The sequence below is a fragment of the Temnothorax curvispinosus genome, unplaced genomic scaffold (assembly GCF_003070985.1).
Source record: "Temnothorax curvispinosus isolate PA1 unplaced genomic scaffold, ASM307098v1 QBEX01004747.1, whole genome shotgun sequence".
Lineage (NCBI taxonomy): Eukaryota > Metazoa > Arthropoda > Insecta > Hymenoptera > Formicidae > Temnothorax > Temnothorax curvispinosus.
The window spans coordinates 107,091-121,151 of NW_020214527.1; the positions used below are offsets into that span (position 1 = coordinate 107,091).

Genomic DNA, 14,061 nt, shown 5'->3' on the forward strand with positions numbered 1-14,061 from the left:
TTTACCAAGTTTTTCTTGGTTACGTATATATTGGTAACTACAACCATTGACTTGGTTGCCGTACCCATGTACACTTAGTTAGTTTGACAATTCAAATTTGGTTGGAACTATTGGTGCTTATAACCAACGCAATTGGTTGAAGTAACCAAAAAACTGTATTGCGATTGATCACCCAGAAATTAGTTCTCACAACCAATGACCGTAGCTAGTTTAACCAAGTTCTTGGTGAATTAAAAAGCATGGCTGCACTGCAGTCGAAGACTGAACGTGCTAACGTACGGATGTCGTTGCGTCGTCGTTGACGATTTTTCTCATCGACGTCGTGTGCGGGTTATCGGTCGCGGTGAAACGCGAGCGGTAAGTAGTATAGTAATGCTAATTCGAAGCCATGGTGCTTGCGCGGGGGTACAGGGCCAGGGAATCCCCGCGCCGCTGAGATCCCCCCTTCCCGCCGAGATTTCCTCGCCCTGCACAATGGCTTCGAATTGATATTGCTGTACTGTTGCAGTAAACCCTTCGGCAGTGAGTTTCTCGGTCGTGTCCCGATAACTGCGTGTTCGCGGTATCAGTGTGTGAGGTATCTTGGAGAACGGGAGCGCGGCGGGAATCGCCGACGGACCCGCGAAGTCCTTCATCAACCTAACCTAATCTTCAGCACGCGGCGGCCAGCGGAGAATCTACGTCCCGGATTCCGGGACGACGCTCGCGAGCCCCGAGGGGTTCGTCGACTTTTTCCGCGCGCTCGGCGGTCGACTTCATAAATATTGGACACGAATACGCGCCACATACGTACGCCGCCGTCCCGACCGCGAAAGGACGGACGAGGCCGCGAGGGAAGAAATAGGGGAAGTCGCGGCTTGATAGCCGCGGATCGCGCTGAGGTGAATTATGAGCATGCGACGTTCTCCAGCGCGCCGTCATCGTCACCGTCATCATCATCGTCGTGATCACTGTCCCGCGATCGCCGGTTGCTTCGCCGTAATCGAAGACTTTTTCCACAAGTGCATCGACCGCGCGAATCTTCGTCGTCGTCATCGTCATCGTCACCGTCTTCACCGTCGTCGCAGTGCAATGATGGAAGAAAGTGTGGCGGATTTATTGAAAAATTGGGGATTTGAGAAATTTGTCTCAATATTTGAAGGTAAGTTCTGTTGCATTTATACTATTAAATTAGATTTTTAATTAATAAGTTTTGCAAAGCGTGAATTGTCTGCATTGTGTGAAATTTCCATTTATTTTTTCCGTGCATGGCGCACATAATAACCTATATAATAGACTTATCCGGCCAACGTCTGCGTTCGCATCCTTGCACTAGCTAAATCTACAATGTGCTTTTTGCTTCCTGTTTTCTGCTCTTAACTTCTTTGCGATTATCTCGTATTTCGCAATTCCGTTGCGTAACGTGATGTTTCTTGTCTCTTCTAAAGTTGGTCAATTTTTATCTTGGACGACAAAGATAATCGCAAAGATGTTTAGAACACAAAACAAGAAGCAAAGAGCACATTGTATATTTGGCTTATTATTGTTGCCACTTGTCCATGACTGTACTACACTTCTCACAAAAATTAAAGAAACACTAAATTTATCTTTAAAAATAGGCAAAATTTAAGCAGCTGTAACTTTGTTAAAAATAAACAAAATTTAAATTTAAAAAAAAGATTGTGAAGCTTGAAATCTCTATTTTTGAAAGGTTACTATTATCTTTTAGTTTCTGTGAGTTTGATAATTTTTACATATAAAAAACTACGAGTTGGACAAAATAGAAAATTTTTCTCTCACTTTGTAGGCCTGTCACGTTCAAAAAAAAATCTGTGAAAATTTTCGACTTCCTAACGTGAAAGCTTGAAGTTTTTCTTGCAAAATCATTTTTAAAACTGTTTCTATGATTTTTTGTTATTAAGTTATCGTGGATACCACAAAATAAAAGAAAAATTTTCTATTTTGTCCAGCTCGTAGTTTTTTATATGTAGTTTGAAAAAAATTGTTGCGCTAGTAATTAACTTGTCTGAAATTATTTTTATTTTGATAGATGAGTCACCAGTCACAATTTTGCATAAGTTTGCTAAACTTTTTGAGCCAGTAATACTGAATGCACGAATTGGCAAATTCAAGACGCGGCCGACTAGAGCAGAAATTGCGGAAGGATTGGTATTGCACGTAAAGGTATGTAAGGTTCTTACATTTTTTAACATTAACCCTTCCAACGTATTTTCTGGTCCTCACATTAGTCCTCCAGCCATGCACTTTCGTATCCCACCGAGATTTTGATTGTTCGCCGTTTCGAGAGTAAATGAGCTAAGACTTTGAAATTTCTACCTGATGTTCCCTACTATAACAACTTTGTTTAGGGGTAGGGGGATTATCTGACAATCATTTGTTTTCCGAAACAAACGACTGTTAGAATCTCATAAGACACGAAAGGGCGGGTTGGAAGGATTAGTGTTAATATGTTGAAACTATTTTTGTCTTCACTACATGTATTTTGAATTTCATCATGTGTTATAGGTTATTGACGATTTGATGCCAGCAATTAACCGCATGCGCTTGAAAGCTGAGCAGCTAAAAACAACATTGCAACCCCTAGCGGCAGTTGTTGGTCTCACTCCGCAAAATATAACTGCATCGTTGCAATAGACGACATTTTATACAAGCTGGACAGTCCATTACGAGCCGTCGATGTCTGCTTTAAGTGCATTCATGCCTTACATGCACAGTACCCAGTGCAAAGTGAACGCCCGTGGTTGGTACTACAGCAGATCATTTATGACATCTACACGCCGTGGGACGCTCAGATTCCTGTTGTGATACAAATGTGTAAGAAGTTTGCACTCGCGTAATACGAAGTACAATTTTAAAGACTGTTGTATAATATAGATTATAAAGATATAGATATAGATATAGATTATAATATAGATTATAAAGAGTTATATAAACTGCGTTAATTGGTATGTTTAGTCGTTGATAGTCTCCCGTCGGGCTGTATAGATTAGGTTAGGTCCTCATTGCAGATCATTGGTTAAAACACAAGCCGCTAAAATGCCGCATTGCACAGAATGTGGCCTTCTCGTGCTGTCGGTACAAGCTCTTCAGATACACAATACAATTGTGCATAACTTATCTAACTCTGTAGTATTTAGATGTAAAGAAAATGATTGTTTCCGCGATTTTACAACGTGGAATGCATTCAAGAAACATTTACTTTTCGCGCACAGCTGTTTTTTAAAAACTCCATCCCAGGAACGACATTGTATAGAGACCGTTCTAAAGAGCCCGAAATAGGGAATGCAGACTACGATGAACCTATCATTGATGATTCTGCTATTGCAGCACATAAATTTTGGGAATTGCCATCCGATTCTATGCAAAGCGCTAATTCCACATACTCTCGACGGAATATAACGTATACTCTCGCTTTGAAAGAAACTTTTAGATTATTTTTTAGACAGCTGTGCGAGCGAGGACTTGTTTCAAAATTTGAGGTAGGACCTCATAGTCTTATGGACCAAATATGCCTTGAGGAAATTGCAAACTCATTACCGGCTGTAGAATTCCAAATTAATACTTATATCAACGTGCTGTGGGTAATTTCGAAGGGTATTTCGTACAAATTAAATACCTGCCTAGTTCTGAAACTTGATTTGGATGAGATACCTGTTTTCGGCATTATTAAAACAATTATCTGCAATGAGGATAAAAAAGTAATCGTTCAATGCAACATGTGCACAAACGTTGGATTTAATGAAAACCTTTATTCCTATGAAATAATTAGTACAAATAATTACAAATTCTTTCAACTTGACACATTGTTGACTAATTTTCCATGTATTCTGCACCGAATGGCAAGCGGTCAATTATTTGTCACATTAAAATATGTAATTTAAATAAATAAATAAATACTAAATATTTTATAAATATTTTCATAATTATATAGGTAACAACAGAACCCGCAATTAACTAGAAAATTATACATTTTTATGTGAAATATTTTTTATAGCTCAGTTTATCCGTGAAAATATTTTTTCTTATATAATGAGAAAAAATATTTTAACGGATAAACTGAGCTACAAAAAATATTTCATATAAAAATGTATAATTTTCTAGTGCTTCGATCTATTAATTTCACCAATACAGATGGTTAAATTAACTACGGCCGTTGGTTGCATCAGTCATAACAGTTGGTTCCATCAACCAACTAACTTGGTAAAATCAACAAAAACAATAGGTTAGAGCAACCAAGTGACGCCTGAGGTTTTACCAATATCTTTTGGATGGTCCAACCAAGTACTATGGTTGCTCCAACTACGGCAGTCTAACCAAGTGCCGTTGGTATATGTAACCAAGATATCAGTTGTCTTGTATATAATCAAGGCACTTGGTCGAGGCGACCATTTTTTTGGTTATCTCAACCAAGTCTTTTTTTCCGTGTATAACACATAACTCCACTGCAGCATTGGCTTGTTGACGTAGTGTGATCTAAAGGCTCACACGCGATACGCGCCGTGTTTCGCTCTTTCCTAGATAGTCTACGCGATACGGAGATGTTTTTTCTTCCATGGGCCTTACGGGGGCCGTGCCGGGTACGGAGGGCGACGAGGGCGGAGTGCACGCGAGGAGTCTCCATACCTCCGAGTCGGACTAGGCCCGACGAGGCTAATGTTGCTTTTTTACTAAAGGGAGTTGGCAGCCAGTTTGCTTTGCTCGCCTACCTCCGCGGCCTCGGCACGGCGACCCTCCGCCCCGGAGTGGGCGGAGGTTCGACTGTGCAAAATGACTTAATGAACGGTATCTTCCACTCGGGCTCTCTAATCATTCCGGGCACTTACTTCTTGCCGTCAGCCATTTACTTTCGCAACTAGCGCTTCTTGCCGTTCCTCATTCCCCTCGCCAGTCCGCCACCGATCCTTTTTCCCCCGGTCCACTGACGAGATTCGATAATTACGGGAAAATCCGAGCGAGGGAACACCTACGTGGAGAACACCTCCGCTTCGATGCAGCTGGATCGCGTGCAGCTGCCTTTTTCCAGCTCAGCACCCGACGTACCACCGATCGTTCCCCCCTCCTCTCTCCCCGCGTGCTTGTTACGATAGGGTTGATCTCGAAGAGATCTCTAATGCCGCTGTGGACTCGACTGAGTGGCGATCGCGAGCGGTTTTAAAAGAGGATTTGCATATCCGCGTACATTTCGACTTGGTCGAGGTTTCGGGCCGATATCATTCGCTCGAAGAGAGGACGCTGACCGAGGGTTATTTAAAAAGTTAATGCCCTTTTTAATATTACATTATTCTTTCGACGCAACCTCTGAATCCTGAGTACTTAATACTTTAGGATCTTTGCGAATTAACATTTGTCGATAATATTATATCGTATAACAAGAAGAGATTCGCTGAAATATTATAAAAGATATTTGTTTCCCGAGAGAGTCGCAGAAGTGGAAATTACAATATACACGTTGGCATTATATCGATTTAAAATGTAAATATAATTAATATTAAATAATAACTGAAAGAACGATAATTAGGTAGAATAAATTTTCTTTTAAAAGGAGGCTTTAATTGGTTCCATTCTATATTCTTTCCTTCTATTACCTCTTTGTACTCTTCAATTAAGCCCAGAATATAGCGATCGGGTCCAACCTAATATTTTTCTTGGAAAGAAAGAAGTTATAAAAATAATTTGCGCGGTTATTTTATTGCGCAATCTTTCTATAAACGATAGGAGATTATATCACATTGAAAGATGTACTCCATGTTTCTATAAAAGATTTATTATTTTATATCAGTTTTATCAACAATTCAGAAAATTGTTTATGAGTAAGTTCAATATAACATTACTTTTAGGAAAGAATATTATGTTGTATTGTTATTTAATGATTTTGTGTTAACACATATTTGTGTTAATTACAACTTCCTCACTGTCGAAAAAGGAATTAATAGAGGTATATAGAATGTATACATTATATGAAATATTAAATTCTCTTATCAACAATTTCAATAAATTGTTAATGCTAAGCTCGAGTCAACACATCTCTGAGAAAAAATAGGCCCACTACTAACGGTGAGGTGAAGTCGCACCTCGGGAACGAACTAAATTACAAGCATCCGACGTATCGTCTCTCTCGCGCATGCAAAAACTGATTGGCGCGAGGAACGGGCGAGCTTGGCCTGTCGGCTGCCTCGTTACTACGAGGCAACGACTCGTAGCGCAGGATACAGTTGCAAATTGAAACTCGGCCGAGAGAGAGAAAGAGAGAGAGAGAGAGAGAGGGCTGGCCAGCGACCCTCCCGACGGGTCGGGAGGCAGGAAAAAAAATGCGGAGGGACAATCGTCGGCCCCGGACAGACTCATAACTTATAAATTAGATTCATGTCGTCGGCGGGAAGCGCGCGCCTGTGTGTCGACGTGTCGACGTATAGCCTGGGGTCCGCGCGCGGCCCGGCAAATATATATTATGACGCCGCGGTCTGCATTCTTTGCGAAACGCAATAACACCTCCCCGTCCCTCTTTCTGTCCTCCTCTGTCCCTCTGTGCCCGTTGTAATGCTCGCTCCTTCGTTTCCTTCGCGAAAGCTTGTGTAAGTATGCACGCACCTGCACGCTCTCGCGCGCTTTTCGTGCTCTCTCCTCGCGCCGGACGGGCCTTCAGCAATCTCTCGCGTATATAGTAGCTGTAAACGCAGCGAGGGGAGGTATTAATATTGCATTCGGGACCATCTGGCGACACGGCGGGTTATTAAAATGTAAACTTCATTATCATTCCCCGCTGTAATTACATTTTTTTCACCCCCGCCCACCTTCTCACGCCCCCGCGCACTCGTCGTCTCTCTCTCGGCAAGCGTGCGCGTTTCTCGCCGGTTGCATTAGCGAGATCTCATTTCGATGGAAAAAAGGTGAACGGATGAGAGGAGAATCGTTCCTCCCGAGCGTTATTCCGTCTCATTCGAATTCCGAATTTTCCATTTCGATTTCGAGCTTTTCTTTCGCGCGCTCGAAACTTTTTGCCCGGCCAGTGTTCGCGCGCGCGCTTGATCGAACGGGAGGGTGAATTTCTTGAGAGCTACCGAGGGCTTTTCCTCGAGTCTGCTTTTTTCACATTTGCTTTTGGAGATTCGATGGACTTTTCAAATTATTCCGTCGGCGTAATTCGTCGGATCCGTATTCGTGCTACACGTTGTCGAGAGGTTGTACAATATCGCTGATTAAATTGCTGGCGTTAGGTATCTATATGCATTCAGATTGCCGCTTCACATCTCATGTTTCCCTTCTAATCCACCGTTAAGGGAAGCTGAAAATTTTATGTAGGTATACAGGACGCACACACATAAGAAAACGCACGCTTGCTCTTAATTACTATAGGAATAGGAATTTTGCATCAATCTCGTTGATGGTAGACGTTGAAAAACATGGAATTACTCAAGTTGAAAAGTGTTGAATTTTAAAGATACAGATTTTTAATTTCAGATTTTGTATGAGATTCTTCAATGTTTAATAAAAATTAAAAAGTTGGGAAAAAGATTAAATGTTTTACGCTAACGAAAAATCAACTTCAAATTTGCCAGGCATCTGTAATTAAAAAAGATATGCATTATTTGATATTTGATATACCTATTCCTATGTAGAAGTTGGTTCAAAGTTACTTTTCAAAGTTTCTCGCCGAACTCCTCCTTTTCTGATATGAAAGATAAATAAATTACGACTTCTGTCTTGGGATGTTTTCACTTGAAAATATATACGTATCAGGCATTAATTATATCTCACATAATTACATTATTATGACATTTTGTTTCATTTATTTGTAGTTTGATTGTAGTAGTCTCGTTTCTAAGATGTTATCAGTGTATCTCGTGAATGCGATCAATGAAACCAATTAGCATACAGTCTGTTTTGTAATCATTAAGTGGCTCGTAATTACTCTGCGAGAAAAGAAGAAGAACGATCTTTTGCGTTTCAATGCACCGATCAGTGTATTGTAGTCATAGATAGCGCAACAAAATACGTAATTAAAGCAAAATAGCATCACGTATCTTTCTTCAGACTTTTGTATATCATTTGGCATGCAAAAGAAGCCTTTTCTAATTCCATGAATGCGATCTTTGTTATGGCACGGATCCATTCACGTTGATTGCGCTTATATATCGCCCACGGTATTAAATTCTTTCACCAATTCTTTCACTATTCTTATAACTTGGTAGTCATGTTATAAAAGAGGCACAAAAATATACAACAATAATAGTCATCATGAAAATATCTGTCATATTAGCAATAACACATTGACTTGCTGTTTTGATAGACATTCTTTTCCATCAAACGGTCAGATACGTGTCATATAAAATTAATTTATGTATTATTATTTAGTAGATATATATATATAGATTCTTGAGTAAATTATTCTTTTTATACTAGGTATAAAAACAGTCTTTATACAAATACTTTTGGATAATGATCATTAATTTTATCACACATAATTTTTTAATTTTAAATAATTTTATACTGTTTTAAAATTTTAATTAAAAAATAAAATCTGTTTAAATATCATGTACAAAAAAATATTATTTTTTGACAGTATTCGACGATAAATAGGCGAGAACTAAATGGCAATCATATTATCTAATGAATCTAATCCATTAATATTAATCGAATATAATCATTACAACAAACGCTTGGTTATGCGGAATACATTTTTTTTTTACCGATATTTATGACAGCAGAATCCATAAATCCGCTGTACAATACATTCAGTTCTCAGATTATTAATGGCGCGAACTTTATATTTTTTAGATACGCGTTTCTGCCACAGGCGCGGATTTCGACGTGCTACTATACACACTATTATTTATTGTATACAATACGAACGGTGTGAAATTATTTATTGTCCAATCGCGAACACGCAACTGGAGTCCGAGCTAAATCTGGGAATGCGGAGAACGGAAAGAATATCGATACATTTGGCTTATTCTACAATTTGGTTGACGTTTCATGGATTTTTATTCATTTTCATGGGCTGCCCGTAACATATCTTATACTTTGTACTTCTCCCTTTATAGTCTCGCATAAAATATTAAAGCTGTCGTCCGTCGCATACACCATACTCTATTTGTCAAATATTAAATAAATGGCTTCATCTTTCATCAATAATTTCGTATTTGTTTTATAGTAATTGTATGATATGTATGATTTTTTGGAATGAAAATATTGGTAGACGTATAATCTATACTTGTTTTTTAGTTATATTTTAATTCTTTTGCAATAACTTGATTAAAAAGCCATTTATCGGAAATACGTTATTGGATTACACATATCTCAAAACAATTCTGTAATATGATATGAATATCAGGAATATTCTCTGCAAAATTTTTCTGTTAACACATGTGCATGCCCCAGGCAGTATATATAACGTGAAAAACTAACGTACAAAACATTACATCAACGTAAACGATTTCTGTAACGAATTACAATAGCTCATATTTATATATATATACATATATACAGGGTGTATCACAGTCCACCAAAGTAACTGGGAGGAAAATGTTTGTGCTAGTCAAGGCAATAAACAGTACTATTTCTCACGCAATTTGATTTTGACTGTACTCGAGTTCTCTTCGAGGATAAGAGCATGTTCGAAGTTAACCCCAGGGCAGTTACGAAACTGAGTTTCCATATTCTTGCTCGCTCGAGGGATGCACTTTCCGCTATGCAATTTGAAGGAGTGGACGAGCATTGTTTATAAAGTCTGGGCAGACGGCTGCTCGGTATTATGCCGTGACTAAAAGCCGGCACCAGACAACGGTCCGTTCGTTCGCTCATCAAATATTCAACAAATCCAAAATGCGCGGCATTCGACACGCGCTTAACTGCGTTGTCGCATACAATTACACCTTGTCACGTCAACGTACGTCTGTCCACACGTTCGCAACGCGTGTCTCTCGATGCGACGATGAGTATTTGCCGAGTGAACGCACCGTTTGGAATCGCCTTCGCGGAAAATGGACACGTCCAAAGAGTAACGTGCGCGCGGATTGGCCGCGGAAAAATTCTACCTTCCGGACGCGAAAAACTTTTTGATGAATTGTATATTTAAGTGTTATTATTCTGGATTTTCCTAGATAAACGACATCGCGAAGCATTATATCGTTGCTCGTAATAGCCATTTTTGCTCGCAAAGTTCGCTCGTATCATCGCGATGCGGTCATAACGCAATTCGATGGCGATGCAGTTACGCATCGCTGCGGAAAACAAACAAACGCATTACATATTTTAACTTTCTATCGCAAGCGGGACCCGTACTGCCGCAATTATATCGTACATTCGTTCGTTTATTACTCAGCGTGGCGTATTTCAAGAATTTATGTTTGGGTTCTTTTAAAAAATCTCAACGTTTAAAACCAAAGGATGATCAAATTACAGAAGCGTGTATATTCTATATATATGATATTTTAAATTTAATCATTCTAGTTCGACGCGCCTTTTATTTCGTTTCTCTTTGCACGTCGAAATTAGAGATTTTTCGCGCGCCGAACTCTCGCGGCCGGATCGCCATTAATTAATTCAGGCAGAAAGCCGAATATGGGGATCCGCGGCCGACACACGCTCGTCAACAAAGAGAGCCGGGCAATTAATTAACCGAAGTGGCTCCGTTGAGGCAGAGGCATTGTTGCAGACGGCGGCGTACATCTGGCTATTGTTATCGCTCGCGGAACAGTCCTGAAACCACATCCTTGTGTTTCCGCGTCCTTGCATCAATGCAGACTTCCTGCGTGCGGCTGAATGTGCCATCCCGTACGCGGGCCTTTCGACCGGCGAGTGGCGACTGCTTTCCGTAAGCATTGTCGCCAGGTACTATAAACCCGTCCGCTATCAATTACGATTTGCGATTTATCGACCGGCATTAAAATCGTCGTTTTATTATAGCCGCCCCGTCCGCGTCGGCCGCCACGGCCGATTATCGCGACGGATCGGTGCGAGAGATCGTAAAAGGCAATTTGCGCGCAATTATCCGCCCGCGATTGCCGGTGCCACCCGTGTGATTGTTGTGAGGTAAACCGTGTTTTGCTTGCCGATTTCGTTTGTCGATCGAGGTCGCGAGGATCATCAGTCAGACCCGTCTCGTACGTCGTGCCACGGATACATCGCGATTGCGTAACGGGATAGACGCGCGAGATACGCTAACGAGTAATGAGGATTGCGTGTGTATGTGGAAATTGGAATATTAATAAGGGTTTGAGTAATGGTCCAATGGAGATGGATGGCGTGTTTAGTTGGACGATCGTCGTTATTGGGGCATTAAGCGATATCTCGAGCCGCTTACGATATTTAACGTCGCGCCGCGTCAGATCGACGTTAATCTCGGAAAATTGCACCCGTAAAATTACGCGAAGGCACGTTATTTCCGTCGGAAGCGCAATTATCACTCGTGAAGAGCACTGCAATTCTAATTATAGCATGACGTCTCTGTACCCTGCACGTAAAGATACAACAAGAGTGTACTTTCGGATCAACGTTCAATCTTTGGAATTACAACAGATCACTAATATTGATCTTTTATTTACTGTAATAATTATCAGTGTTTATTTTATCTACATTTATTATAAGTAAAAAGAAAGATAATATGTACATATTATTGATAAATATAAAATAACACATGTATGATCATATATTTTTGAATTTTAACTTTTGATATTAATATTAATTTTCAATACTAATTGATAAAGAAAGGTAAAGGTAAAGGAAAAGTATATTATTTTTTTTTATTCTGAAAATACAAGTTTTTAAAATATATGGTTTTCATCTGCTTTAATTAAATTTAATTTTTAATTATGTTTTTGAGTATATTTTTAAATATATTATCTTTTCTAAAGATAACACATGCAAGAAATCGAATCTTTTGTAAACTTTTGTAATTTTCAAGATTAAAATTCTGATTGAATAGTCGAAGCATTTTGATAATTACATATATATATTATAGATTCCAGAATTAGTTTGTACGGCAGAACTATAAATAGTAAATTGCCATTTATTTTTTTGTGTTAATCACAAAGAAAAAGCATGCAAATTAATCAGTTCAATTACATAAACATAAAAAAATCTTGTATTAAGGTAGTTACTTAGTTATTAACGATACCAAAATCTGAATTATGATACGTACTTCTCTGAAGTAATGTTGATTATAACGAAGCGTCGTCGTGAATCTGGCAATAATCGTCATCGGCGCGCAATTAACGCGTTATCGGACGTTGATTTGCCGAACAGAGAAACACGGTTCCCCGAACGAGCAAGCTTTCGCGTATCTGTATCGTGAATGGCAGAGAACAACAATGACTACATTCATCGTATCAAACGCGCAGTCAGCACCCGTTCCCCTGTTGCTCGCGGCGAGCATTTGGTAGAGAGTGATTCTGACACTCGCATTCGGAGAGCTGTTGAAAATCGTCAACCGTTCATTGAGCCTGCCCGGTTCTTTTAACACGCCGACTCATCCATCGGGGTTACGGAACAGTTGTCCTTTCTCAACTTTTTAAAATCACAGTACCTATGAGATGAAACGAAGCATTTAAGCCATTACATTTCTCAGAGGTAATAATGTTTATAGAAATAATAATTACTAGTATATTGTTTCTAGTATGACTTTTTTTCTACTTACAAGAAATCCATGAATTTTCTAAGAAAATACTTGAAACAATTGCTACAATTCTTATAGATATATTAAAATAAAAAATAATAGAGTAGTAGAATTTTGAAGTTAGAAATATGACATACATCTTTTATATCTTCTTTAGTATTCACGGAAAAAAAAAGATTAGCCACCATAGCTAAAATTAAGGTATGGTAGCTAAATTTGCGGTGTAATATAGGGACACCTAAAATTTTAGCTGCAAGATCTATTTTAATTAGCTGAAAGCTTATGACTGTAACACACAAACGTTTAGCTACTGTATACATCGCAATAAATAGCTATGACAACAATATGTTGCAACAATTAGCTGTGGCGCGCACATGATTTAGCTATAAGAGACATAAGTTTTGCTGTCATCGCAAATATTGTTGTAGATCCGCAGTTCTTACAGCTAAAATGGTGTCAATGATAGCTATAATTGATTGCAATCTATTGCAATCTACTATATATATATACTAGCTGGTTACCCGGGCTTCGCCCCGGAGGACACATGTAATCAGACACGCAAATAGTCTCTCTCTCTCTCTCTCTCTCTCTCTCTCTCTCTCTCTCTCTCTCTCTCTCTCTCTCTCTCTCGTAGCTTTCCACTACAGCTCCTTGCATCTGATGATCCATCCGATTTCTTAACTTCAATGATACAATCGTTTTTTACGCTTATATTACACAACCTGTAACAAACAATATTTTCATTTAGATACACAAATAAAAATAATCTTTTTTATTCAAGGGATTAAAAGAGATTATTTAACACATTTACTTACGCTTTATTCTCTAGAGTTTCTTTTAGTGTCGGTGGACGCACTCGACACATTACCCTTACTTTCCCACTTAACTCTTGAATTTCGTTTAGTAAGGTCCTCCGTTCTTTTTTTAATTCCGAATTTTCTCTCAAAACATTTTCTTTTGCTTCTTCTGCTTCCCTCAGAAGGATTTGTAAGGCCTGATTTGATTTTTGTAAGGCCTGATTTTCCATTATCAGGCCTTCCGCCTTTTCACGTAACTGATCGTAACTGATCTTATGATGATCAATAAGATGATCTGATGATCTTGGTTCCTCAGTGTCGCTGTGTGTCGAATCGGTGTCGCTGCTGCTCACACTACTCAGTGCGGCAGCCTGGGCGACTTCGGTTTTCTGTAATGGCTAAAATAAAAAACATTAATTATATAATTAATGTATACTGGGCAACAAAAGCACTGTATTGTTGCTCATTATACTCCTTACATTTTTGCATTTATGTTGGTATTTCAGGCACCAACACCCTTTTTTGCATATTAAATTCTTGCCGACGCATTTGCACTTTGTGCTTTCGGCGCAAATTCGGGTGTCGCACCTGCAAAAATCCCTCGGCCTATTTTTTTTGGCGGCATCCTTAGTTGATGCTTCGAATTGAAAA

The 14,061-nt window shown here is 39.2% G+C and overlaps 1 protein-coding gene across 1 annotated transcript; it reads left to right on the top strand.

The window, feature by feature from the left end:
• LOC112453851 lies at positions 1-2,634 on the top strand. Its single transcript, XM_025014833.1, has 3 exons — positions 1-1,141; positions 2,030-2,163; positions 2,506-2,634. The coding sequence occupies exons 1-3, from the start codon at positions 889-891 to the stop codon at positions 2,632-2,634; spliced, it is 516 nt and encodes a 171-aa protein (XP_024870601.1). The 5' UTR covers positions 1-888.
• Positions 2,635-14,061: the final 11,427 nt, after the last annotated feature.

What these genes read in the sequence shown, in the direction of transcription:
- LOC112453851 (XM_025014833.1), top strand. Translation starts at nt 889, where the DNA reads ATGAGCATGCGACGTTCTCCAGCGCGCCGTCATCGTCACCGTCATCAT. An exon ending in ATTTGTCTCAATATTTGAAG is followed by an intron (nt 1,142 to 2,029) that starts GTAAGTTCTGTT and finishes TTATTTTGATAG; the next exon opens with ATGAGTCACCAGTCACAATT. An exon ending in GATTGGTATTGCACGTAAAG is followed by an intron (nt 2,164 to 2,505) that starts GTATGTAAGGTT and finishes CATGTGTTATAG; the next exon opens with GTTATTGACGATTTGATGCC.